Source organism: Lepisosteus platostomus, chromosome 7 (genome assembly GCF_059453375.1).
Source record: "Lepisosteus platostomus isolate fLepPlt1 chromosome 7, fLepPlt1.hap1, whole genome shotgun sequence".
In the NCBI taxonomy this organism is placed as follows: Eukaryota; Metazoa; Chordata; class Actinopteri; order Semionotiformes; family Lepisosteidae; genus Lepisosteus; species Lepisosteus platostomus.
Window position 1 is genome coordinate 52,245,006 of NC_142617.1, and position 27,677 is coordinate 52,272,682.

Consider the following 27,677-nt stretch of genomic DNA (forward strand, 5'->3'; position numbering starts at 1 on the left):
GAGAGTCCGCAGTCCTTCACCTCAGTCCTTGGTGACCTCTTAAATCTCTGAGCTCACATTTTTTTTGTGGGCAGCACCTGCTGTCCCAGAAGAAGGAGATTCTGGGCTGCTCAGATTTCATTATTCATGTCTCTCCTTTCACGGAGGCATTGTCTGGAAGCTTTATTAGGATTATTAAGAAAAAACGTACCATTTTAATACCAAACAATTAACTTCCATTATAAAACCATCTCTTCTTTAATAACATCACTTATCAGGTCATCATTTGTTTTATTTTTTCATTATTTGGTTTGATTTTAGACTCCGCAGAAGGATTTTTTTCATAGCTTACAGAACCTTGAAAGAGCAGACAAGGCTCAGGATTTAAATAATCAGCCGATTACACAATGTCTACCTCCATGCTGTGCTGAACAGTCTGATTTGCATAGTTAACCTCTTTTAATGAGCTGTGCGTTCTCAAAGCACTTTGCATAATGTGCACAATTACCATCAACATTGGACTTAATTTCCTTAAAGGACTTTCCTTCAGAATGTTAGATGCTTTTAAAAAGGATAGTTACTTGCGGTTTTTTATTCATCTTTAACTACATTTAAATTTGTTAATAGACAAAAAAATGTAATTTGGTTATTGGTTACATTCAAATAGTGGCGTCCATTGTAAATATCACAGTGGTAGAGTAAATAGAGGGCTCTATTGATTTCTACAGAAAAGTTCTCTTTACAATTTCTTTTAAATCAGCAGTGCAAGGTGTTAGTCATATTTAACAAGAGCTTTGGCTTTTTCCATGAATAGCTTAATATCTGGAAAGTGTGGAACACCCTTTTTGCTTTTCATTTCTGAGGTCAATTTTAAACATTTTTGAGCCATTCTCAGTTATTAAGAATCAGAATATTTGGTTATTGCTAGGCACTGTTTTCTATTTCCTTTTCTGACAAGCGAGGCCTCTCCCATTGCAGTATTGGGACTTGTGCCATATAGCTCTCTGTCTGAATCACATCACATTCTCCCAAGAAAGGAAAAGAAAAAATTATGAAGTTCTGGCATTTGGGAATATTAACAAACCTGTGAAAATGTCAGACATCATCTTTGTTGTCTGATTAGGGTCTGTTTAAAGGTAATGGAGAAAAGGATTTGGTCTGCAATGCTTCAGATGGAATTATTTTTCCCCAAGATGGGAAATTGTTCCCCAAGAACAGCAAGATTTTAATTCACTGAGGACTGTTTTGTAGTAGAGGGTATGATTTTTCAGGTCTCTGAAGAATTAATTAGAAACAATTTAATGGCAAAGACTAGGTGCTGTATGCACTCTGCTACCTGCTTGTTGATTTTATGAGTTCACTTTATTGGCCATATACAATTTCTTGTATTAGGAATTTTGTCTTTTCGCATACCCCAACTTGCTCTCCATGAGACACACAGGCAGGGAGAGAAACTTGGGGTCAGAGCGCAGGGTCAGCCATATTATACAGCGCCGCTGGAGCAGTTGGGGTTAAGGGCCTTGCTCAGGGGCCTAACAGAGTAGGATTTCTCTGCCGGCTGTGGGATAGGAACCAGCAACCTTCCAATCACAGGCACAGATCCTTAGCCACAGATATTATCCTGTTGCCACTGCTCTTGTGCGGATGAAAGAATAGGAACTATTTCGAGTAAGCAAGGCGTGGTAAAGAAGAAAAACCAGGAAATTTTGCGGAGTAGAAATTTGTTGTGCTCTAGCTCGGGCATTTGAGATGCTTCACTGTTGCTGAGGAAGTTAAATGAGAGCAATGTGGGTCTATTAATAAATATTGCACATTATTTTTGGCAGCCATTCCCCTCTGCCCCCTCTTTGCCTTTCCCCTCCTTGTCAGGGAGTTGTTTTAGTATCTAATACTTCCCCCAGTGCTGCTTCTGTTTATAAAACAATTAACGGAAAGCAGGATTCTTGCTGCTCCGGTCTTCAATCTAATTGGATTCCAGAGGGCCTCTGTAAGGCATTTGTAATTCAGCTTTTCAGTGAGAGATTTTTATTGCCTTGGATTCTCAGCTAAAGAAAGAAAAGCAAAATGAAAACTGAGCCCATCCAAGAAAGAGTGAATGGGGTGTTTTTAAGAACAGAAGAAACTGGGCAATAGCCAGGGAGAAGGGGGGGGGGGGTTTCTACATGACTAAACACATCATCCTTACTTGATAAATTGAGATGCAGTGCACCGACTCTATTTAAGGAGAAAACCACAAAAATGGCAGTGCCGTAAGCTCTGTCTGGCTTTCTTTAAAAAATCTGTCTCCAAAGGCAATTCACTGATGCTCTTCTGTAAGGAGGGTGTGAGGTGAGCGCCTACTTTGACTGGGGCAAAGCCAAGCTGCTGTTAAAGTTTGTTCGCCCCTATCTTTGGACTCCCTGCTGAAGGAGCTCTATTAGGTACAGTATAAATCATGGCCATGGAGCGCCCGAGGGCCAAGACAAACAAAGGAATCTGTGAACACGACACTCCAGCCTAGGCCCTGCAGTATGGGGGAAGACAGCCTGTCAGCACTAGTGCCTGGTTACACTGAGATCTGCAATAATGGAAAGGATAAACATGTGGGATTGGACGCGAGTTTGGTGTAGAGGCCCAGGGCAAGAAATTTAAGAGTTGAATCATCCGGCCGTTAAGACTTTTTTTTACGTAGGGAAAACAAAACCATTTCTTGGACACTTGGAGAAGAGCCACTTTATTTAGGGTTCCAGCAGTGGTGAATGGAAAAGAAGCAATAGGCAGCTAATAGCAGCAGTCTGGGATTCAGTGGATACCAGCTGTTGTCCAAAATACTATTCCAAAATACTATTCAGGCACAACACGGCCTCAGACAGAGTGGATTGTTTTGTTTTGTCAAGAGAATTGCAGCAGTTGGGCTACAGCAGGGTAATTGTTTGGTTACAAGATGAATGGTTTCAGAAAAAAGAGAAATAAAGGGACACAACCTAAAGAAAAAAGAAAGAAAGCAGATGAAGGTTTATATGTCCTTCCCATTTGACACAGAAGCAGAAACGCGACAGGGTTGGCTTTGTTTCAGACTGCCAAAAGTCCCCATTGGATATTTGACCTAGTTTCAAGACTTAGGCTCTCTGCCTGTGTTAAGGACAATTGGAAAGATTTCTTTGCTGCCAGTCTTCTGTTTTTCAATCTATGAGAGGTTGCAGAGGTTCGTGGAGAATAGAAGAGCTCTGATAGAACCAAATACAAGCTGTGGATTTCTGCACTTTACCTCTCCCTCCAGGTTGCTCTGTTGTCAGATTGTATTTCACATTAAATGTTCATTTCTTGTGTGTTTATAGTTAGGGTGTAAGTCTTTCAGGGGTTAGAATAGCGCAGTCAAATACAGTTTACAGAGAACTAGTACTGTATGTCTCATGTTAAGCATTACCTAAACAAAATAAGTGGAATATCATATTTATATCTTCTGCTGAAACATAAGGATGTCCTTGTGATTCAGAGGTGATACAGCCTGGGCTGACCCTGCTCTAAGCCAATTAATTCTAACTCTTGTACTGGAGGAATACTCTGCCTTTTGGTTCTTAATCACAAGTTAATTGATTACAAATTTCTGCTTGAGGCATAAATGTAGATTTACTTTCAGCTCTTAAAAGGTCAAATGGAATATGAATTTCTCAGTTTCACGACATTCATCATGCAGGTGGGCTGCCTGAAATGTAACCTCTGCAGGAGGAATAATCTCATCGTCTGAGTGACGGATGCAGTGTCATTCCCACCTGGGTCTGTTCATCATCAACCAGTAAGAGTTATTTAACCAGGAATAAGCGCAAGCAAGTCAAGGAGAAGTTGTGTAAAATTCTATATGCTGAAGTTAACAGAAACTGCATCTTTGAGGTACTGTAGGGCATTTTTGGGCAATCAGGATTGACCAAAGAAGCAGATCAATCAAGGCCTCAATTGGCACTGGAGATGTAGAGCTTGGCTAGAATGAAAACCAGCAGAGACAGCTGCTGATGTTCCTCCAAGACCAGGGTTGGGATCCATTGGTTTAGGCATTTCTGAGAATTATTTTGGCTTGGTTTTCATGTTTACCAAGTTACTATCAATGACTCCAACTGCTAATCCTCAAATGTAAATGTTTTTTAGTTTTCAGAACAATTCATGTCAGTTGTTGTATTCAGTATGACACTCTTACTTTTATGAAGTATATACATATGTGGACATATATACAGTAAAGTACCTATAGAAAGTCTGCACCCCCTTGGACTTTTTCACATTTTATTGTGTTACATCATGGAACCTTGATAAAAAAAGAGTGGGGAAGCTCCCAGACACAGGTATATTTCTTCTGAAATCATGTGAAACGCCTTAACTGAGCACAGGTGGACTCCAGTCAAGTAATTATGAAACTTGGAGAAGAGAGTTGGTTAGTTCAGAGGTAATTTAGGTGTGTCAAAGCAAAGGGGTGAATACTTATGCATTCAATTAATTCTGTTTTTTATTTTTAATTAAATGTCTGGATTTTATTTTCACTTTGATGTTATAGAGTACTTTGTGTTGATAACTGGCAAAAACTACATCACAGTTCCATGCTGTTACACAATAATATGTGAAAAAGTCCAAAGGGGGTGTAGACTTTCTATAGGCATTGTGTATATACTGTATATATAGGATTGAGACCTTCTGGTCAGGAGCTAGACACCCTTGCCGTCTGAGCTACCATGACTCTGCATTTAACTGATACTTTTCCAAAATGTAATTACATTGGAATACATTTCATTTCACCACAAAGTATGTCTATGGAGCATATTTGTATTTAAACATTACTTAAAGAACCTCCAGACAAGCCTTCATAGCTCAGATTGCCCTCATCTTTAAGACTTTCAGATTGGTGTAAGCAAGAAGAGACTTGTAAAAGCTGTATTGTTGTAAAATACAAAGCATTTTCCAATCCCATAACTGCTGTGTAACATTCGTCACAAAGTTCATGGATTATACACAGCTACAGAAAACCAGTCTTCTAAACCCTCCCATTCAAAAGGTTTAGTTATAGCAGACATCAGTAGCCCGACATTTAAAAGAATTGTGCAGGTGCTGCTATTCATCTGTCTCTCTGGGGCCACTGTATTGAGTTAATTCTGAAATGGCATTGAGTTAATGCTGCACATGTCTTAGGTCTACTAATTGGGCAATGGAATTTCTAATTTGTTATTTATTCCAGTATTCTACAATAGAACATCTGTCCACCCATCTTTTATCAGAAAGTTGTTTATTCCTAAGAAGTACATGGCAACTTGGAGTCTGTCCTAAAAAGTCAGGGTGCAAAACAGGGCTACATCGTGAACAGAGAGACTATTCCATTGCGGCACATAAAGACACAGACAATTCAGAGAACAGCTTTAACCATAGGCAGCCTGACGGGAGAATGCAGGAGAAAACTGGAACACCTAGCGAAAACCCATTCAAACAAGGGGAGGACATTCAAACCTTACATTGAAAGCACCCTGTTGTGGAATTGCCCTCAGGACCTAGGAGCTGTGAGCTGGCCTTGCTGATAGCCTCACCACCACACCTCCCACAATAGAACATACAAGACTGCTTTGTTATGTTTAGTGTAAGGCACAAGGGTACATACTGTATGGCCCATTTAATCAGAAAGCAATTCACATACATTTCTTATGTTGTATAAGGACTCATTTTTATCATTAAATCAGGAATTCAACAGCTTTTGGTGTTGTACTTAATAGCAGAGTTCTGAATTACCTGTATACAATACAGCAGAAAGGAGACACTGCAGTGATAAGACAGAGTGAGGAGTACACGTGAGACGTCATAGGAGGGTTTAGGGCTCTGGCTATGGAAAATCATGTTCAAACACTACTCTTAGGTCCATGAGGGACCTGGCCCTGTGCCTGTGAATTTTATTAGTCCAGTTTCCTGGAGTACTTGAGCTTGTGGAGAAGGCTGACCAGACATTCTCTGGGAACGCCATGGAGATCAGTGTATTTGTCTGTAGAGGCCTGTAGAGGTTAATTACTGTTTCTTTCTGTCACTGTTATCTCTAGAGCAAACCCTGCCAAGCAGCCACAGACCCTGTCACATCTGATATCAGTACTAAAAAGCATGGAGCGTAGGACTCCAATATTTTTCTAAAATATGTTTTAGTAGAGTAAAAAAAGAGTAAGGCAAACATTAGTTTTAAAATAGGGTGCATTTCTGGTATCTTGTAGTCTCTGTTGATGTTAGTACTGTATGTATTTAGCCATTGAACCAAGATCAAAATTAATGCCAAGTCAATTATCTCCAATTTTCCTCACTGCTGTTAGAAATCTGACTTATTTTTTATTGCGAGATGGTGTGGATCTAATTTCTTGTAATTATTCCAGATCTCATAAATCTAAACGTGTCTGTGACACTGTGTCTGGATAATAACAGATATTTCAGTTTTAGACAGCAAGTCACTCACTGCATTTTCATTTGCAATCATGAGTTGAAAAGTACAGAAATTTGCCTGTTGTGTGTCTCTCAATTACGGTGATTAGAAATAATTAGCTGAAATCCAGTGGTGGTAATAACACTGATCTTAATGAAGGGGTATGGAATAGAATCCACATGGGAAAGCTCATCACAGAGGTTTGTTTTAATTTTTATTGTGTTATTTTGTAACTGCTTTGGTATAAGGAAAAGCTTTAAAAAATGTTTTTTTGTGTCTTCTATCCATTACTTAAATCATCAGATGTATTTGAATTTTATGTGGTTAACATCATCATTCGGGGAAAGATGTGTGGACTTTTGAATCTGTTCATCCATTTTATAATTGCTTCTTCCAACACGGGGGAGCCAGACCCTATCCCAGCAAGCAGTGGGCACAAGGCAGGGTACACCCTAGATGGGGCGCCAGTCTATCGCAGGGCAGAAATGCGTACACAGCCTGTCTTTCAAAACTTCACCTTAAAATTAATTAACACCCATTGAGATTCTGCTATTTTGCTCTTACGTCCATAAAAAAGTATTAGGGGGACATTTGTGTAGCTCTGCCTTGCAGACAAGATAATAGCTTCTCTTGTGTTGTCTTTATGGATGTTAGCCATGTGCAAGGCTCCTAGGATGCCTGTCCTTGCTGTGATGAGCCCTCCACATCCCACTGTTATTTCTCTCTCGGGAAGGAAGATGCTTATTGAAAAAAAATATTGTCACTCAGGTATCCTGAGAGAATGGCAGAGCAGGAGGTACTGTAAGTGAAATGGAGCAGCAGGCTGTTTGTTGTAACTATTAACATAACATCACTTTATTAGCCCTATACAATTTCTTGCATTAGGAATTCATCTTTTCACATACTGTACCCCAGCTTGCTCTCCATGAGACACAGACAGGGAGAGAAGCTTGGGGTCAGAGCACAGGGTCAGCCATTGTACAGCAACCCTGGAGCAGTTGGGGTTAAAGGCCTTGCTCAGGGGCCCAACGGAGTAGGATTCTTCTGCCGGCTGCGGGATTTGAACCAGCAACCTTCCAGCCACAGGCGCTGATCCTTAGCCACAGAGCCACTGCTCCGCCCCTTGCATTGTTCCTTCATATGGGATTTTGAAAATATGTACACTTTGCAAAAGTGCAGGGTTTTCAGAAGGTCTGCTTTGTGAAGTGCCCAGCCATTTAGATCTTCAGGGGCAACTGAAATTGCTGTAGAAATAGAAGGCAGTGTTGTTACCCTTGAATATATGAATTCATTCTGCTGCATGCTTCATGGCCATCCCATGTGACAGGGTTGCATAACTGCTAGGCCATGTTGACCAACGTAGAGATTGTGTGACTATTACGCTGTGGCATATAAGTATTGTTAACTTGGAAAAGGCAGCAGAACTAAAGAGAGTTTATTATGCACACTCTGTCCATATATGGCTTGCTCCGTTTGACATGCAAAGCGTTTTTTGGTCTTCTGCTAACTTATACATAAAATATTAAAGATGTTTGACTTGGGCCATTTGATTGTAAACAACATGAGATGTCAGTAGAACCATTATACGTAGTGTACAGTACATTGAATCATGATTTCAAACAGCCCAGAAATGCAAAAAACAAGAAGAAGACCTTGAAGGTGAATTAAACAGGAGTTGTGTGTCTGGGCAGTTTCCGTCAGTGGAATTTAAATTGATTTGTTAGTTTGGTATATAATGTTCATTCCATGTGTCTTTTTATTGTGCGCTTGTGTTGGCCTCTGCAGTTCAGACAAATTCAATAATGCTAAACAGAGACCATGCCAAGAGAGCCCTCCCTAGAATGGGCAAGTCACTCAGCGTGATGGACGCTGTAGGCCAGAGAGGCATGAGGCAGCAGATAGCAACACACCGGACAGGGCTTTTAAAAAAAAACCTGTCCCACCTTGAGTTTAAGATTAATGAGGGCTTGGTCCTGCTGTGATGAAGCAAAATCCCTCCTGCTTTTACTAATGTAAACAACATTTTGTTTTCTTTTTTTTTTACCTGTTTATCCATTTCATAACCTTGGGGCAAACAACACGCATGAATGCTGATGAGGCTGAAGAAATCTATTCTGTCACTCACAGATCATCCAGGGAAAGAGGGAGATTTGCATTGTAAACACATCTGCAGACATTTTTGTACAGGGATGTGGAATATATACATAGGCATATAGAAATATATACAGATGTATTTTATTGATAACACCTGGAACTTCTAAACCCTGATAAAATGACAAATTGCAAATTAGATTTTACAGGATAATTGATTTTAAGCAAATAATGTTGTAATCATACAGACATTTAATGATTGCAAAGCAAAATGCAGACACATTACTGTAGGAAAGACTAAGCAAAACAAGGGCATTTGTCCAGTTTCTGCTTGCACTACAGTATTTGAGTCTATAGGAAGTGACCAATTTCAGATGCTGGTAGAAATGTTTGGTCAGCACTGTCTGTCTGACCACTGCAAGTCTATGGAGAGAGTACAGTATTACAGGGGCTGAGTGCATTACTTCAGGTATGGGAAGGAGTCTGTTTGCATCCTGCACTGAAATACAAGTCCATTGTGCACCTACACAGCAGATCAAGTGGAGAAGAAGAAAATGCTTCACCAATCAAATGAAGTTTTCAGATATGTGATATGGCTCTTGGCTTATGTGAATGAAACTAGACTAATTTGGCAGCTGGTGATTCAGGATGTCTTTTTGTAAGAATCAGTTTTCTTGGGTGATGAGGAGCATGATTGACAGCCCATGGCTGTCAGGCAAAGAGAAAAGTAGCGGTCCTGCTGGAGATGAAGAGGACCAAGGAGCGCAGCAGAATGACTCTGCAGCTGTGACCTCTGACCTCTCTGATGTCATTAAGTACTGTGATCTGGGAAATATGGGAATAGAGTGGTCTTGTGTGAAGAGGAGGGGAACCGTGTGGGTTTGGATGTACTGTTTGAATGATTCCAAACGAAGCCTTCCGGTCATTTCTGCTCAGAAAAGGGGGAAAAAAAGATTTTGTCTACATAATAACAAAACAATATATTTCCTGACCAGATGAATTCTTGTTGAATTGAGGGCACAATCAATTGGGATTTCAGAGTCATGCATGAGAACTAGCTATTCGTAGGAATTTTCTTCAAAGAAATTGTGGAGTCTGAGGCCTCATGTGTGTTCACATTGTAGAAATTAACAAGCAGTCTTTTCAATACTCTATTATCCTGGACTTTTGCAGCAGAAATGTTTGTGCTCTTTTTTCCAGTATTCATTACTCCGCGGAAACATCCTTAACTTATATTTGGATTCTGTACAAGATGACGGCAGACTATTGAAGTGAGCCATTTTTACTTAGAGACAAATATAATGCCTGGGGATATTTAAAGGCAGCTATATTGTTAGATTTCAGACTTAATTTATACTAACGACATTTCTGTCTTCCAAATTCAATCCGTTACCCTACAGGAACTCTTGACATGCTATAGATTTACGTATTAACAGTCCATCACTGCTTCTCACCTCATCTAGCTAAGACACCTGAGAGTATCACAAGACATGCTGTGAGATTATGGAATAAATTGTTAAGCTTTCCACACAGTTCCCTTCTTTGAGGTTTACAACATAGCAAAACATTATACCTGAGAAAAAAACAATTCTTAAGGAGTACAAAGAGACTCAAAGTGAACCAGCATTAATAACTACTGGAGAAGGATTCCTCTTTTTCTGTCAAATGTCAAATTCAGACTACAGTCTCCTAATGGATATTTTGGCTATATAAGCAACTTAAGAAACTTTATTATCATATGAAAGTGTGCCCCCTCCACCAAGAGAGAATAGCATGTCAGCTAAGCAGCCGATGTGTGTACTGTATATGTGAAATATGAAATGCGGTTTCAGCCCTTGTCTGGAAAAGAATGACCATGGACTTGAAAAGCACCAACAAAGAGAGTGGGTGTGCTGCTTCAGGCTTGTGTGGAGCTGGCCTTGGTCTGGGAAATCAATACACCAGATGGGACATGAAAGGCAGTAAGACAGCCTAGTGTGGCCAACCTGCTGCAGCCTCTGCCGATCGGGAAAATTCATCAAAAATCACAGCCTTCGCTCTTCCTGTGGGACTTCAGTCCTTAGTGAGCATTGGCTTCCTGCAGGAAGAACTGGGCTTATTTTACAAGCCCTGCAAACCCCGTCTTCCTGTCCTGTGCTTCAGATTGTGGTGCTCAGGGCAATGGGATTTCATTATGGCAGTGATAACGACGGTAAGGATACCGGAACATTTGAAGTCCTTTCCTGTATTCTGGAATGAGAATACTAAGCCATTACCCAGAAAGGTGCTGAAAGAACTGGATGCTCAGCTACCAAACCTTTTTGCAGAACAAAGAAATGTATTGTGTGAATTTTTCATAAATGTCTTACAGGCAGTTAAGATAAGATTACTTAATTGGCCATATACACTTTCTTCTATTAGGAATTGGTCTTTTTGCATACCCCAACTTGCTCTCCATGAGACACACAGACACAGAGTGAAGCTTGAGGTCAGAGTGCAGGGTCAGCCATTTTTACAGCACCCCTGGAGCAGTTGGGGGTAAGGGCCTTGCTCAGGGGTCCAACAGAGTAGGATTCCTCTGCCGGCCACGGGATATGAACCAGCAACCTTCCAATTGCAGGCACAGATCCTTAGCCACAGGGCCACCACACCGCCGTTGGCTGGTGTTAATCTTCACAACAGCAAACAGGCTGGGTCCAGATTAGACTAGCCATATTTAATTTAAGCACCCGATCAGACTACAATGATTATTTTTCAAAGCAATATTTAACAAATACATTTCAGATAACAGAAATAGTGTTGCACCTAACTTTTATTTAAACTGTACACATGGATTATGGAGATAAACGAAGTTGGCTTCAGAAGGAGAGTACATTTTCTTTCACTGTAACGGCGAAACTACGAAACTTTTCATTTATTATTCATTTATTCAAAAACCATGAGGGATAAGCAACTGAAAAGTTTAAAACAAATATTAAAGTCCCATTACTTTTCTAGCCTGATTATTCTTGTACCAAAGCATAGATAATAATACAGTATTTTGGGGACAAACTCTTAAAATGTAATTCGTGCCTTCCAGAATTGGATTATTTGAATTTTGTTCTCAGGATACCCATTATAAATGGTTTAATAAAAATAAAAACCAAAGTGAATGGGTTTTGATTTTCTTTTTCAGGGTTAATGTTTTGTTACATACCAGAAGAAAATTAAAAACTGCTTTTTATTCCATCTAATTTTACCTCATTCTGAACAGATAAGACCCACAATGTTGAATCAGTCACTGGTGTTTAAAGCTCACACAATTATATTTCATGTTCAGAATTATTCATTTCAGGGACAAAACCTACAGGAGAGGTCAAGTCTAGCCTTTTGGGTGTGCACGGTTATGGACTGGAGTGATTCATCTTCACTTAGAGGTGAAAGTTGGAAATGCTTCTGAGACTTAGAAATGTAAATCAAGATTAAGGCCTCATGCTAAACTCATAATTTAATGCGCTGAGCTTCGGAATTGTTCTGCATTCCTGCGAGTTCATTGCCATTGAGCTCCCACTGTTAGGCTGCTATTGCTGACAGAGGATAACAGAACAGCAGTTGGTGAGTCTCATCTCCAGAAAGAGACTGGCAGCAGGCAGCTGCTTCAGATCAGTTCAAAATCAACCAAGTGCCCAAAACAGGGCCATGAGGATCTAGATACATAGGAGAGCGGGATAAAATGCATAGTAGTATTGAAAGTTAAGAATGTTTTAATGAGCCATTTTTTGTAACGATGTAATAACATAAATCCAGATTGGGTGATATTCATTTTGCCTGAGACAGTCGCAGTTTTTTTTTTCCTCCAGTCTAGGTTTGCCATCGTTCTGGGGATGCGTAACGGCTCAGGGGATCTGAATGAAACGCTTGTTGGCTGCGATGTATCCTTTTGAAATGGGAATGCATGTAGCTCGGCGAATACTGACGAGCTGGGAGCTGTGTGTGTTATCAGTAACATGGCACCTTTTGTAACCCTTTAACAAAGTGATGGCTGTCAGTCTCGATGAGCTGGGTTTCCATTTCTCGGTCTCTGTAATTTACTACTATTAGTATTCCTAATATAGCAATAGAGGTGTGAAGATTCCCCCAACACTCTACAGTATTTACAATAATAAAACTTACTTTTATTTTATTTTTTGATTCTTTGAGTGCTCTTTTGGGGTCATTTGCAATACTTTCACAGGATAGGCAGGCTTCTGTGCTTTGCCTGTGTAACGAATACACCCCTGTGTATAATGGGGATCTCAGCCGCCCAGGCTGAGGGAGGTCTCCTTTAGCTCAGCTGGCAAGTTCCCTGTTGTGTGATGGTGGAGACCTGGGTTTGCGCCCAGGCAGTGAGGGACAAACTGGCAGGGCAGGAGTGGCAAGGGTGGAAACCCCAAGAACTGGTAAACCTGCATGGGAGAAAATGTGTGCAATTCAACCTTTGCCACTAATGACTGGGCTGTGCTCCTGTTTGCTGTTAGTGTCCGCTGCTCCTTCGACAGCGCCTGCTTTTTCCTTGAATTTTCCTGAGGGCAGAAATTGTGGAAAATGTAAATAAATCATGCCATTTCTTGGGATGTGTTGCTAATGGTAGTGGTAACTTTCACTGAGGTTAGCTTTAAAGGCTCTTTAAAATTGAGTTTTCATCTGCTTTTAAAAGCAGGATTTGATATGTGCTGCTGAGAGCTGTGGCCTTGGGTGGCCCTCTCCAAGTTCCCTTTAGCAACAGAAGGTTAGAGTCAGTAACTTTTTGATCTGATGATTCTGGAGGGATGTGTATGTGTGACAGAATAATCGGGGATAGTATTAGAGTGAATAAGCCACAGATATTGCTCTATGCCCTGGGATGTGAGATAAGTGCATATCCTTAGCCTGCAATGCCAGTATTATCACACTCCTCTGGTAAAGACCTCAAAATGTGACATGAAGTCAAATCAGCTCTTGCAAGTGAGTTAATGTAGTAGGAGAGATGGAAGCTTGTTTCCGTCTGTTGACGAAATGGCTCAGATTACTCATTTAAAGCGTGCAGTTGAAGCTCTGCTCGCGTCGCTTAACTGCTGGAGCCCTGCTCTTTTCCTGAAACAGTTTTTTCTTTTTAACCACCCTGTCCCCCCTTTTCTCTCTCAGGCCAGCCGTGTCAGCGAGACCGACTCACGTTCCGGTTCTGCCAGACCCTGAAGTGGCTGGGCCGCTGCCAGCTGCCCACCGTCCGGGCTCAGTGCTGCCAGACCTGCGGCTCGCGGACCCGGGGCAACGAGCGCACAGCACGCCGGTGACGGGGGCGAGCTGACGGACACGCGCAGGGGAGGTGCTGCGGCCCCCCCGAACACGCACACGTGGTGTAATAGGTCCGTCCGCAGCCAGATGCATCTCTGAGCTTCCTGCTGTTTAACGAAATGCCGAAAAAAAAATCAAGTCACTTGTAGAGGGTAAAAGGCTGTCTTTTGATTCCGGTAAATTTAGAGTGAATCAGCTTCCTTGTTTCCAAAGATTCCGATGTTGTTTCAGGTTTTCTCGGACTTTTGTCGGTTTACAGCATCTTGTTGTGAGATCACATTTATTATTATTATTATTATTATTATTATTATTATTATTATTATTATTATTATTATTATTCCTGACCACTGGAAACTGTTGGATGCTCTGTGCTTTCATTTCTGTTGTGTTTTGCTCTTCTTTCTGTTTTATTCAGAAAGATGTACTCTCTCAGATGGCTCGTCTGAACACAACTTGAAAGCTTTCAAGACGGTGCTGCGATCTTTGACTGGTGCTACAAACAGCCTAGCTTTTTTTGGCTTTACTGTGGGTGTTGGCAGGCCAGTACCTTTTTGTACTTGATCTGTATTCTCTCCTCAGCCCTGTTAGATTTCATACATTTCTAAATTACAGGAGACACTTCGGACATTTTTTTTTGTCTATGGAAGCAGAGGAATTGATCGCTACTGTAGTGATCTGTGCGTTTGGATGTTTTCATGGCTTTGTACATCAATACAAATGAAGAAAGTGCTGGCCACGTTTGAGACCGCTTTGAAAATGGCACATTGTGACAGCGAGTGACTGCTACTAACCATGAGCTGGTTTTTACACATTCATGTACCGTTGACCGACCTTACCCCGCAATGTACAGCAAGGTTGATAAGGTTGAGTGAGTAAAATTAGCTAATTGCAAATGCCATTTGTCTCCATGTTGAGTGGATCATTATAAATTAATGAAAACCTGCACTTCTAAAATCAACCAACTGTAAACCTCACGATTCTTAAACAATAAAGAAACCAAAATTTTAAGAAGCTATTACAATGGTCATTGAACCACTTTTGTAAACCACTTTGCAATAAACGTAGGTCTAGAGATATAAATGTAGTATTTTAGATTGTGTATATTTTTACAACATTATTCATTTTAGTGCATGTGAAATATTTGAAAACAAACTATTCTTTTGTTAGGGCATCCTATTTAACGTTTACACTCGCCTCTTTCGTGCGATTTCCAAAAGCATTTTATAAAGCTAGGGCACTGAAGGTTCTTTTCACATTTACAGAAATAATACAGTCTTTGGGAACTTAAAATGCATTTTCTTAATTTTGTGCAAACAATCAAGTCTTCCGCTTCATGGTGCTGTGAAATGAGGAAAACAAATAATTCAATCCTGGATAAGCAGTTAGTATTAGCACCTCCCTGCAGTGAAATGTGATCAATGAACACTGTACCCAACTCACTTGTCAGGCTATCCGAGTTACAGAAAAAAAGATGGAAAAGACAATCCCATCCATAGGAAATGAACCCTGGGAGTATGAGTAGTCAATGAAGAGAGAGGAGTGCCAATTTCTTTGATTACTAGGTACTGATCCCTTTTACAATCAAGTGACTAGCTCTTATACAGACTGGAGGGTTGATTTCCAGGGGTCTGATGTCTTTGGAAACATTTCTTAGATTTTATAATATTTGTCAGAAAATGTCTGTTGTCAAGCTTTAGTCAATGTTGGAACAACAATGGTCATCAGTCTGTACCCTTTGGACCTAAATTACGATTTTTTAATGGAATTTCTGTAAAGCACAATATGCTGCTGTGAAACAGTCACTCTTCCTTTGAAATTACTGTTGGGAAACCTGTTACACTAACTGATTCTGAAAATTAAAATATTAAATTGAGATGATTTCTATGCAGATAAATACTGTATAAAGATATAAAACAGGGAGTCAAGTTTGAGTGTTCTAGCTAATTTCTTAGTTTTGTCTTCAGTTTGAACGTGTTCACAATTAACAGTACTTTGTTTTCCTTTCAAATACAAAGATTGTTTCACTGTCTGATCCGTATCGGAAAGGTCTTGCTCAAATGTTTTCTTCCAGCAGAATTTTTAAGAAAACTGTTTTTGTTTGTCTAAAACCTGTTTTGGTTTTGGATGTTTTTGTACTTGTACCACTACAAATTAAACTAAATTACTCAATGTTTAAAATGCTTTGAAATATTTCCGTGCAAGGCTGTTGTTTCAGGAACGGAGAGAAAAGCGAAGACATTGCCTTATTTTACAGTAAAGAAATATTCTTCTCTAACAGCCTGTTGTTTGGAGTGTTATTTTTGTAGTTGCATATAACCATCACCTTCAAGGAAGACAAACATATGAGGCAGTCACAGTTTTGAAACATATTCCAAATAATTTATAGATTAAGAACCTAGGAGTTTGCAGCTCAATATTCTTGTGAACCATGCACTTAGCAGACTGATCAGTTTTGATTGCCACCAACTGTTGCCTCAAAAGCTGTGTGGGAAAGGACTGACCTCATTAGGATTTCAACTGTTAAAACATTTTAAAACCATTGACAAAACAATCTGGGGACATTCAGCTAATAATGGAAGACTATGAAAGTAGAGAGTAGGATTTGAACCGGCAACCTTGCAGCCACAGGCACAGATCCTTAACCACAGTGCCACCACTTCACCCTCTGCCTATTAGACCTACAGGGTATTTAAAACTTTTACACAGCTGGGATACAGAACTCTTATTTTTAAGTTGTTGAGAACATATGATGTAAAACTAATGTTGAGCCTAAAGCAATGCATATGCCACCTTTTTCAGTTACTTGTTGCAGGTCCTGTTGTGTAAGCAGAGTGCAAAAGAAGGTTATTAGAGCAGATCCGTCTTTCTTTGACAGCTCCGTATGTTCTACACTGCTGACAGGCAAAGCTGCCTCCTTGCCGGACAGATGGAATTCTTCAGTGGGTCCTTAGTCACTGTGAACAAACTTTAATTCAATGGTCTAGGAAGGGGGCATCGCAGAAATGACTGCTAGTTTGAAAAGGTCAACAGCAATTTCACCTCGGCAATAACCAGGATCCTGAGTAGAGAGAAAATCACCACAGACTTATTGCACAGAATCCTGGTTGTTAAAACATGTAAGAAACAAGATCAGAAAATCTCTGTTTACTGACAGGGCTGTAGGAAAAGATGCTTAGTACAGAAATAGAAACTTTACAAGAACAAAATCTATGCAGGGGTCTCGCATTACTTTTCTTGTAAACCAAAAGCATCTGGAATATCGACTGTGCCTTATAAATTCATATGGTTTTAATTATAGAATAAGACCGTTACTTATTCTGTTTAAAAATTGGTTCAACTTAAAAGCCATCCTTTGTGACTAAACAAATATTATATATGATTAAATATTAAATATCATGCCATGGAAGGCATCAGGTCAGTATGGGGTCAAGGAACAATATAAATACCGGGATGGAATACCAATTGCTTCAGCGAAAAATATAGTTGGATTAGGCGTTGAGGTATCTGAGGTCAAATGCAGCTGACCAAATAACACCAAACCTAGTGTTATTTACATAGTCTACTTTCTGTAGTATTGTTATATTTGCTATTCATCAACCAAACTTTGCCCTGATAAATAAGTTCTAGAAAAGGGCAGCTTCAGTCCATGACAGCAGCTGCTTTGTGGCAATTTTTCATTCTATCATTAATTTTAATTATTTCATTGAAGTACTTATTAAGACAAATTGATTTTCATTGGTATTATTTTTCAGTCTAATCAGGTGCTAATTGACAAGTATAGTTACTAATCCAGAGAGCAGGAATTGCCCATCTCTGCTCCACAGTGAAGGCACACAAAGAGCAAGTTACATCTTATATCAGTCCCATTAAACCTGAAACGCTTGCAATGCAAAAGGACAGAAACTTACTCACAGGCATTATTGTGTGATATGAAGAGCCTGGTAAAAGAAGTCTGTACATCAGAGACTAGTGGGTTGTTTGCATGCAAAGTTATAATAGAATTTTGCCCAGGCATTTGGCGCGAGATCACAAACTTGGTCAGTACGTTAGCATGTGAAAAGGGGAGCTGAGATCATAGTTTTTGATAAAAGCATGGTATTGTTTAATAATTATGTGCAGTATTTTGCTAGCTGTTCAGATCTTCAGCAAATTTCCAAATGCCTCAGGCTATTCTCAAGATCGGTCATTTGTCCAGTAGCTTGATGTGTTTTTGTTAGGTGCAGTATGCAAACGTGTCAATGATATACAATCTTATCTGTTTTCCAGATTTTCCAGTACTTTTTTAACTTTTTTTTTTAGGTTGAAGACTCTTAAATGATATTTTCATCATAACTATTAAAAATGTTGTAGTTTTGAGTATGCACATACTGTAGGAGCAGATTTATGGCATTCTCAGATCTCTTGAATGCTAGAATGTAATCAGTGCCAGAAATGCATATATATATACAGCATAAATATGTTTTATATATTGAAAGGATGATCACAAAATACACATTGTTGCTGCATATTTGACTTTTATCAAAGAAACTGGATTTTTTAAGGATTACTGGTTGATTGATTCTTTGTTAGTGTTGGTAAGAATTGTTTGTTGTTCATTTTTTTTTCCAAGGCACTGAATGTTTCTACAGTTGTGGTATTTTGAGGACAGAGAGTGTCTGGTCTAACAATCTTATTCAGAAGTTTACTGAGCTACTGGGATTTGTTCCAGGAATGGAAAAATGCAACAGCAGACAGAACTAGATCCTGTGCCCTACAAGCACACAGTTAGCACAGAAGTCAGTGTTGCCTAGTCATTGTGCTTTTAAAAATGTAGGTTTCTTTGTGAAAGCATGCTCTCAGCTTTCACAAAGGTTACATTTTTCCATTAGCAGAATGAAGTAGGAAGTAAAGCGTCGGCTCTGTGTACTCAGCAGCAAACTGCTTTAATATGGCTTTCAGATTGCTGTACTTGCAGACCCATCTGAAAAGTCTTCTGAATTAATTGAACTCCATGCCAGAACTGCATACTATACTGTCAAGGCTAATGCAGACCCACTCTACAGGTGTTGAGCTGAACCCATCACCATCTCAGCTGCTGTGGGGAGAGAAAATGTGTTATGCGTGAGGAAGGTGGACAGGATGTCAGAGTCAAGCTTGTTGTCTGAAACCAACTTTATACTCCCAGTTTCCGTTAATGCATTTTCTTTACACTTACTTCCAGAGAAGAAAACTTTCTTCTCTACCCTCCAAAACCTGACCAGGAACCATTCGCGTTTGGCTGCTGTGCTTTAATTTAGTACTTTTACTCTAGTACAATGGGCTTCTCACTACAATGTACTGCCATTTTCACATTTACTGCTTTTCAGAGCCTCACTGCACAAGTGCATCAGTCATATCAGACTTGTCCATTGCAGTTATAGCAGCAGACATTCCTCAGTGAGTGAGTGAGTTCTAGAAGCACATAATGTAGTAGTTGCAAAAGTCACAGGAAAAAAAGAACTGCCAAAGCCTCTGTAAAGTATTAATAGATTGCTGCTAGAGTTTGACCTTTCTTAATTCATTTTTAGCACAGAGTACATTACTTTTTCATTAGACTGGATTTGATTTGAACATGTTTTTTATTATGCAAACTACTAATTTAAGTAAAGCAGCCGGCTACTGTACGTGCCAGCTATAACACCTTGTACATGAAGATGGGGCTCCACTGGATGAGAGCACAAAACCCCTGGAGAGCAGGAAGCTATGATTCTGTACCGAGACTTGTGTGTGGGTCAAAGCTTTGATTTAGTTCCGGTTTTATGAATCCTTATCCTATTTTCTCCCTCTTACTGCAACTGAATTTCAATGCTGTGAATACTTTAAAGAGAGCAAATACTGTACAAGTGCTGAGGTACAGGTTTACAATGCTTCAGACCTACATGGATTTCCACCAGGACTTTGTGACGCTCTTTAGATATATAAAGTATAATAAACTATAGGTTGAGTTTTGGGTCTACCAGACTTAAAGCAGCAAGGATCGTTCAGATAAAATACCCTAATTATTATAGTATGGACACATTTTGGCATCCTGTCCAAAGTTCAGTCCTCCCTTGCATCTATGCAGGAAAAGCTGTGTTACTGATTCCATTACCAGGAATAAACATCTTCCTATTAAAGTGGTTTTGACTTCAGTGAATTCAGTTTTTTTTGTGCGATACCCATAAACCCCGGGGAAAGCACAGAGGAAAATGTAATTTTAACAATTTATACAGCTGGACACATGCTTTCAAAATGCATGCAAACTAAAATAAAGTTGAAAGCTCTTCTCTCAACAAGCATGCTGGAGTATATCCATACAGTACATTTACAGGATGATGGAACACTGCTCCCAAAATCCAGATGTTTTCATTAGTATCCTTGTTGTGCCCTATTAGCCTCTGCGTCAAACTACAGCAGCTTAAATTATAATAATAATAATAATTGCTTACACTTATATAGCGCTTTTCTGGACACTCCACTCAAAGCGCTTTACAGGTAATGGGGACTCCCCTCCACCACCACCAATGTGTAGCATCCACCTGGATGATGCGACGGCAGCCATAGTGCGCCAGAACGCTCACCACACATCAGCTATCAGTGGGGAGGAGAGCAGAGTGATGTAGCCAATTCATAGAGGGGGATTATTAGGAGGCCATGATTGGTAAGGGCCAATTGGAAATTTGGCCAGGACACCGGGGTTACACCCCTACTCTTTTCGAGAAGCGCCCTGGGATTTTTAATGACCACAGAGAGTCAGGACCTCGGTTTTACGTCTCATCCGAAGGACGGCGCCTGTTTACAGTATAGTGTCCCCATCACTATACTGGGGCATTAGGACCCACATGGACCACAGGGTGAGCGCCCCCTGCTGGCCCCACTAACACCTCTTCCAGCAGCAACCTTAGTTTTTCCCAGGAGGTCTCCCATCCAGGTACTGACCAGGCTCACACCTGCTTAGCTTCAGTGGGTTGCCAGTTGTGAGTTGCAGGGTGATATGGCTGCAAATTCATTGCTGCCATTCATTGTTGTTTCAGATAATTCAGGATTCCCATTTAAAATAAGATGTAAAATGATAATATTTCTTAGGTTTTTTAGATTTATTTTAATATTGCGTTAATTCAATCCTTTAGCACTGTCACATCAGCTGCCAGCTCAGTCCTGGGATTTACGTCACAGAATCTGAATAATGTAAGTGTATCCAACAGTAAAAAACACAGATTAAATTCAAAGGAAGCACAGGCAAAGTATTTGATTGTAGAAATACAATTTTGCCAATTTGCAGTTTTGATCCTATTACTCCAAAAGTGGACAGCACATTGGTACAGTGTTTGGCATTGCTGATTCACATTGCTGGGGCACTGGGTTCAATTCCTGAGTTGCTCTCTGCATGGAGTTTGTATGTTCTTCCTGTGTTCACTTGGGTTTCCACTGGTGCTCGGGTTTTGTCCCACAGTCCGAAGACATGCTGGTTAATTGGCTTCTGGGAAAACTGGTGTGACCGTGTCTGTCCGAGTCGTGTGTCTTGCGGTGTTCTGGTGTCCCGTCCAGGATGTGTTCCACCTTGTGCTTGCTGAGATCCTGAACTAGATAAAGCGGTTAGACAAAGATGGCCTAAAACTCATCTAAAAGTATTTATTAAGATCTAAAACTTTGCAAATCCTCTATTTTCCATTTCCCAAGAAAACAGCCCACCGCACACACACACACATTCACACAGTGCATTTCAATTTGAAATTAAGAGTCTTTCTTCATTGCACAAAAGGCATTCTAATTAGTCAAACTCAGAGAGCCCCAGATACTAATGTCAATCTAATTTGGTCAGAATTGCTGCCCAGGCTTGATCAATGTAATTTTGTTTCAGATTTCTCTAGGCTGACAGCAGCTCTTTAGAGTGATCAGTAGCACTGCACCACACAGCACCATTTCAATTGGGGCCCTGACACATGGAACCTATTGTTTCAATACAACAAAAACTCTATTTTGATCAATCTTCTTGCTTTGTTTACAAATCACTTACATGACTCATGAGGACAGGTCTCACAGGTCCCCAGGCATTTCATTTTACATTCTTGTTCAACTGCACACTTAAATGTAATAATTTCTTTATGCCTGAACTTGTTTTGGAAATCTGCCCTGCAGTACAAAAAGTATACAGTAACTACTGTTCTGAAAGCCAGTTTTAATTGTCTCGCTTTTGTTAATCCATTCTTGCTGTGAATTCGATGTACTGTAACTACTGTGACCCGAGTCCGGACTAAATTCTCAGCAGATTATCCAGTGCTTTCTTTCTGTTTCATGAGACTCTGTCTTTATTGTTTTTACATTATAGGGACACATCTTACCAGAAGCTAAACTGGAAATTAAATTCTTGGCAGCTACAAATTCCCTTTCTAAAGAGATTCAGCCAAGAGCCCAGATTTTTATTTTTCCAGTTTACTTCTCTCCTTACACTCACAGAAGCTCAAGTCTGGCTAATCCCCCACATCAGTAAGAGGAAGAAGTAATTCAGCCTTTGAGGAATGAATGACAGAGTAACTTGGATGTACCAGCAGAAAACCATTTTAATCTACACTGACCGGAAATCTATTTGACTGTTGAACGGTTTCAGGAAACAGTTACTGTAAAGAGGTTGTAAATGTAATGAAATACACTTAACAGATATTATCAAACAAATCTGTACATATACCATAACAAATTTTCAAGATAAGAGTCTTAATTATGACATAACCATTTAATTAATGTTGGAATCTTATATTAATGGAATGTTGCTGACACATGGATGATTTAGAATACATTTAACATTCCTAAAGCACAAGGGCTTGAAGTTTGAATCAGCTAGAGTTTGGAACTTATAGTACTGTATGTAATTACTGCAGAAGCATTTAGCTTAACGGATTATGAGTTACACAATAGTTAATAATAATAAGCCATCTTTTTTTGCTATAGCCTGGAAGAGTAACATATGCCATATCTTAGTTTAACATTGTTATTTGGAGAGATTGATTTATTTTTATTTTCACCATATTTGGAAATAAACAGATGCTGTTGGAAAATGCTCAAGAACAATGTGTCCTCTCTTTCTGGTTGACTTCACAGCTTGTTGGTTGCTTTTCAATTATAAAGAACAATGCAGCCTGCGTGTCCGTCCACAAGCATGTAACAGGGTTGAGAGGAGTAAGTGCTGTTTCTCAAAGGAGAAGAGCTCCTCACGTCTCCTGGCTGATGGTTTTAGTGCTTTAATTCAAGGGCTAGAGGAACTGAGGTAAGCATGATTTGTACATCATTGCTGAGGCAAATCTATGTGGATGTGTACTGCCACCTACTGAAAGAACAGTATTTAAAGTGCTTACAACATGGACAAAAAACGTCTACCCACATGAAATGTATTTGCATTCTAGACTTTTGAATTTTATGTAGATGTTTTTCTAAAGCCAACAGATTTTAGTTCAGCAAAGTCCTGTTTAAAGGTAAGTTTCAGATTACTAACAAAATCTCCAGTGTATCTCTGGTATAGTCACACATGGTGATGCCACAGCAGTGATATTATTGTTCTTTCGTCCGGCATTGTTAGGATATTTTGAAGCTTTTTTTTGGTTTTTGGTTAAAAGTTTAAAATTGCCTCAGGGTTATCTACTCAAAATCCATTTAGTATATGGAAAGAATTGAAAATTAAAACAAAATAGTTGGGATAAATAAAGCCATTTAACTAAAATTACATTCACCTGTGATGCAGAGAGGGAGTTTATATTCAATACAGCATGGTGCGTGTGTAGAATTAATGACAAAAGGATCAATCTTTCCATTAACCATAAGCCACCTATCCTGACGAAGGTCACGGTAGAAGAGATACAATTCCACAGTAAATGAGTAAGATTAACCAGCAATCTGTGCTTCTAGAGAAAATCAGACTCACTAAAGAACCCCGAATGCATTTTTCCTGTTCTGCATTTGTTTAGTCTCCTTACTATTAAAATTCCAGAGATGCCCACCTACCTCCAAGATAGCCTTTGAATTCCGAAGCATCTTATACTGGTTATCAAAGATATGTTTTGTCTAAAACATTCTTTACCACAGCTGTAAAGAGAAAAAGCTGTAACTTAACAAACTTTTCATTTTGTCTAATGGAGCCTCACTGCACTAGGAGGACAATTGGCAAAACTAAATAAAAATAGATTTTTTGTCTAAACAAATTCTATTTAAAAATATTACTTGCAGAACACATTCCACAGTTTTTGTCTGACTTTCTTTAAAAGGCACCTTGCTGTTTCCAACAGTGCAGGTCATGGAAGAGTTGCAAATTGATTGCTCAGAGAACCCTTGACTGTATTTTTGTTATGTTATGCTTTACAGAGCAGTATTTGTGCAGCAACAGCCATAGTTAGAATCAATCATTCTCCTCCAAAGACTGCTAATGGCATTTCAGTGTTCCCTGGAAACATTTTCTATACTTCATTTATAGATTTGTTGCAACAGGTGATGCACTTCTGCACTAAATGTAATTGCAGAACATAAACAAATGCATTGTGGTTTTGGAAATCCAAAAACATGGGGAAAAAGAACATAAAAGCAGAATGTACAACATTTTATTATTGTTACCGTGGAAGAAATGTCTAAAACTGTGCTGATAATGTCATTTTATTGATTTTTCCACCTCTAATAAAGAAAGACCACTTGTTACTGTATAAAACCAGATCGATGAGGTGGGAAGGTATACAAGGGAAACACCACCATCTTTCCATTCATTATTCTGTACTAGCCAGCTGGGGAAGTACTTTTGTCCAAGGCTTCTAACTCTAGTCTTCTCCCTTGAACAATTAATTCAAAATCCAAAATCCTCCTCTACCACCAGCACAGCTCACAGCAGGATATACCATGTGGGCATCTGAAAGATTATTGTAAAACATCAAAAACAATGTTTTGCAATGAGCTGTAATTTGTCAATCTGGTGCATACAGTAATTGCATTTCTTCTTCCTCTATTCCAAACTTGCCTTAAAGAAAAGCACACAGCGATAGAACATGAGTGAAAGGTGAGTGCAGAGCTTATCTACCATATACTGTATTTATCAACAAGGCGAGATGATGAATATTGAAAACTGGGTATAAAACCACTGAGACTTAGAAACAACTTTAAGAAAGAGGTTGCATAGAGACCAGACTTCTCTGGGTTAACATTATTTTAGAGACACAAACATTTTTAAACTGATATTACTTTCCTTAATCTTCAATGCTGATTTATAAATGAAAGAATTGTCTTTCAAACACATGGCGGTTAGTTTTGATTGGCTGTGCTTAATATCCCACCCCCAGGGTTTGACCCCATTTCCATTATCTGACTGAATAAGGCTTGATATGGCTTGATATGCACTTGCACTGTTAGATGGTTTCTGCGGCCCTTGACTCTCATGCATTGATAAGGTCACCGTGTGCTTGTTTTAGCAAATGTCTGCCAGCCATTGCTACAGGCCAGATCTTAATTCAGTCAGTGCACACAGGCTAAGCAGAGTCAGTACAACCTTGGGGGGGGGTGTCTGCTATCTCTCCAGGTATCCCCCAAAGCCTTAACTGGGGCAGCAGAGAGCAGCAGGCTCTTGACTCATAACTGAAGGGAGGTGGGTTCAAGTCCATGCTGTGGACACTGATATTTTATCTTTGAACTAGACATGTTACCCATTTAACATTCCAAGCTATACAAACAGGTATCACCAGGTAGCTCTGTTAGTCTAGCATCCCTTCCCTGGAGGGGTGACGGAGAGGGTGTGCCCTGTCCTGGCAGTCTGTTGTATCTTCCAGAAACCAAGATATGCTCAGACAAGATGAGCCTATGGGGTCAAACACAGACTTCATTTACTTTTGGGTTACTCGCGGAAGAAGGCTGTGCCATAGTGCAAGACAGACAGGACCACAAGAGCTGCAATACAGACAGATGGAAATGAGAACTGTAGCAAGGCAGGGAGTATGAGTTGCATGTCACTGAAATACATCATGCTCATTAAAGGGATCACAGCTGCACTCCACCTCAGGTCCAGCCATGTGCCCACCTACCCTGACACAGGGTTGCTATAGCGATTGAGTCATTGTGTAAAAAATAATCCCCACAACGCTCACATCATAGTGCCAAGTCTTCATTTTGGAAAAACAAATAGTTAGGATGGACCAGATGTATAATTGCGAAGAAGCAAAACACACAATAATGTGTTAAACAATACTTCATCTAGAATATACTGTATGGGATTTCAAATAATAAGCAGTAACCAAGCCTTCTCATTTCAATTATTCTTAATTAGGGCATTGTATTTCCCAAAATATATTTTAATAATAATAATAATAATAATTGCTTACATTTATATAGCGCTTTTCTGGACACTCCACTCAAAGCGCTTTACAGGCAATGGGGACTCCCCTCCACCACCACCAATGTGCAGCCCCACCTGGATGATGCGACGGCAGCCATAGTGCGCCAGAACGCTCACCACACATCAGCGATCAGTGGGGAGGAGAGCAGAGTAATTAAGCCAATTTATAGAGGGGGATTGTTAGGAGGCCATGATTGATAAAGGCCGATGGGAAATTTGGCCAGGACGCCGGGGTACACCCCTACTCTTTTCGAGAAACGCCCTTGGATTTTTAATGATCACAGAGAGTCAGGACCTTGGTTTTACATCTCATCCGAAGGACGGCGCCTGGTTACAGTATAGTGTCCCCGTCACTACACTGGGGCATTATGACCCACATGAGCCGCAGGGTTAGCGCCCCCTGCTGGTCCCACAATTTACTAATTTTAGTACATTATACGCTCATTTGTTTTTTATTCTTTATGTTATGAACAGTTAAGAACTACTGTAACACCACTAGCTGAACAGGAATTTCTTAAGATATGCGGTAAATGCCAGACTACAAATTGAAATGAAAACAAAATGAGATAAGTGATCCTAGTGTTAGCTAGCTGTTGTCAGACTTGGAGAAACTCCAGGCACAGGAGAATCACAGCAGCAGCGAAATCAACATGTTCCAACAGCACACACCGCTTTGAGGCAAGTGAATAGAGAGGGTTTCAGTCCCATTGTCAGCTGCGTTACTTTTGTGCTGGATTTGACTTTCACCAGTTATCCGGAGATCTCCTGGCACCTACAATCACACTGGGCGATTTTCCGCCAGCAAAATGAAAAAGAAACATCACTGATCCCCTGAGCGGCCTCAGCTGGTGGGCAGCTGCCGTGCTTCACCGGCATCTGTGTGGTAACAACCGCAGGAGCTGTCTTAGCGAGCCTCCCCAGAAGCCACCACCGGAACGGACATCCCAAAGAAAACTGCAATAAAGACAAGACAGGGTAAACATTTTGCATGAAGACCCGTCCAGACACTACACATTTGCATTTGATTTGTGGACATTTGAAAGAAGACTAATTCCACGCCAGAAAGGTGGAAAGCAAAATACAACATAACAGCTGTTAAGTTTGTGTGAGATACAGTACCTACTGGGTGGCATGGTGGTGCAGTGTGCAGTGCAGTGAGTTGCACCTCACAGCAATTCCAGAGCCAGGGTCCAAACTCCCTCTGCATGGAATTTGTATGCTCTCCCCATGTTCACATGGGTTTCCTCCTGCAATCTAAAGTCATACTGGTAATTTAATTGGCTTCTGGGAAAATTGATCCTTGTGTGAGTAAGTGTGATGGACTGGTTGCATCAGTGACAGTACACCACAATAATGTAGATCTCGGTAGACATAAAACTGCTTGAGCACTATTTTTTGGACCATAAAGAGTCTGTGTGAATTGTCATGTGGAAAGAAAAATTGGGGATTTGAAACTATAGGTCACAAGACCCATGATTCATGCTTTGAATGAAAAAACAATGCTGATTTGTCAGTTTGCATCACAAGCACTTCATACATCAAGGTTTACTATAGGAATCAAAAGAGTGGTGCTTG

The 27,677-nt window shown here is 40.0% G+C and overlaps 1 protein-coding gene and 1 long non-coding RNA gene across 3 annotated transcripts in view; both read left to right on the forward strand.

Annotated features, from left to right (window-relative positions):
* Nucleotides 1-16,027, forward strand: part of adamts7 (ADAM metallopeptidase with thrombospondin type 1 motif 7) — a 90,374-nt gene extending 74,347 nt beyond the window's left edge. Inside the window, exons 24-25 of one of the 2 annotated variants that reach the window (XR_015940347.1) lie at nt 13,601-13,821; nt 14,166-16,027. Coding sequence is in view for 1 of the 2 variants with exons in the window: in XM_088641156.1 (XP_088497282.1) it covers nt 13,601-13,749 (149 nt within the window). In the remaining variant the exon portion in view is untranslated. Of the gene's footprint in view, nt 1-13,600 lie in introns of both variants that reach the window. The other variant, XM_088641156.1, reaches the window with a different exon arrangement.
* A 4,790-nt stretch (nt 16,028-20,817) lies between these two features.
* Nucleotides 20,818-27,287, forward strand: LOC148659182 (uncharacterized). The gene is made up of 3 exons (XR_015940349.1): nt 20,818-23,009; nt 24,745-24,776; nt 26,853-27,287. It is a non-coding gene; the product is annotated as an uncharacterized LOC148659182 (long non-coding RNA).
* Nucleotides 27,288-27,677: the final 390 nt, after the last annotated feature.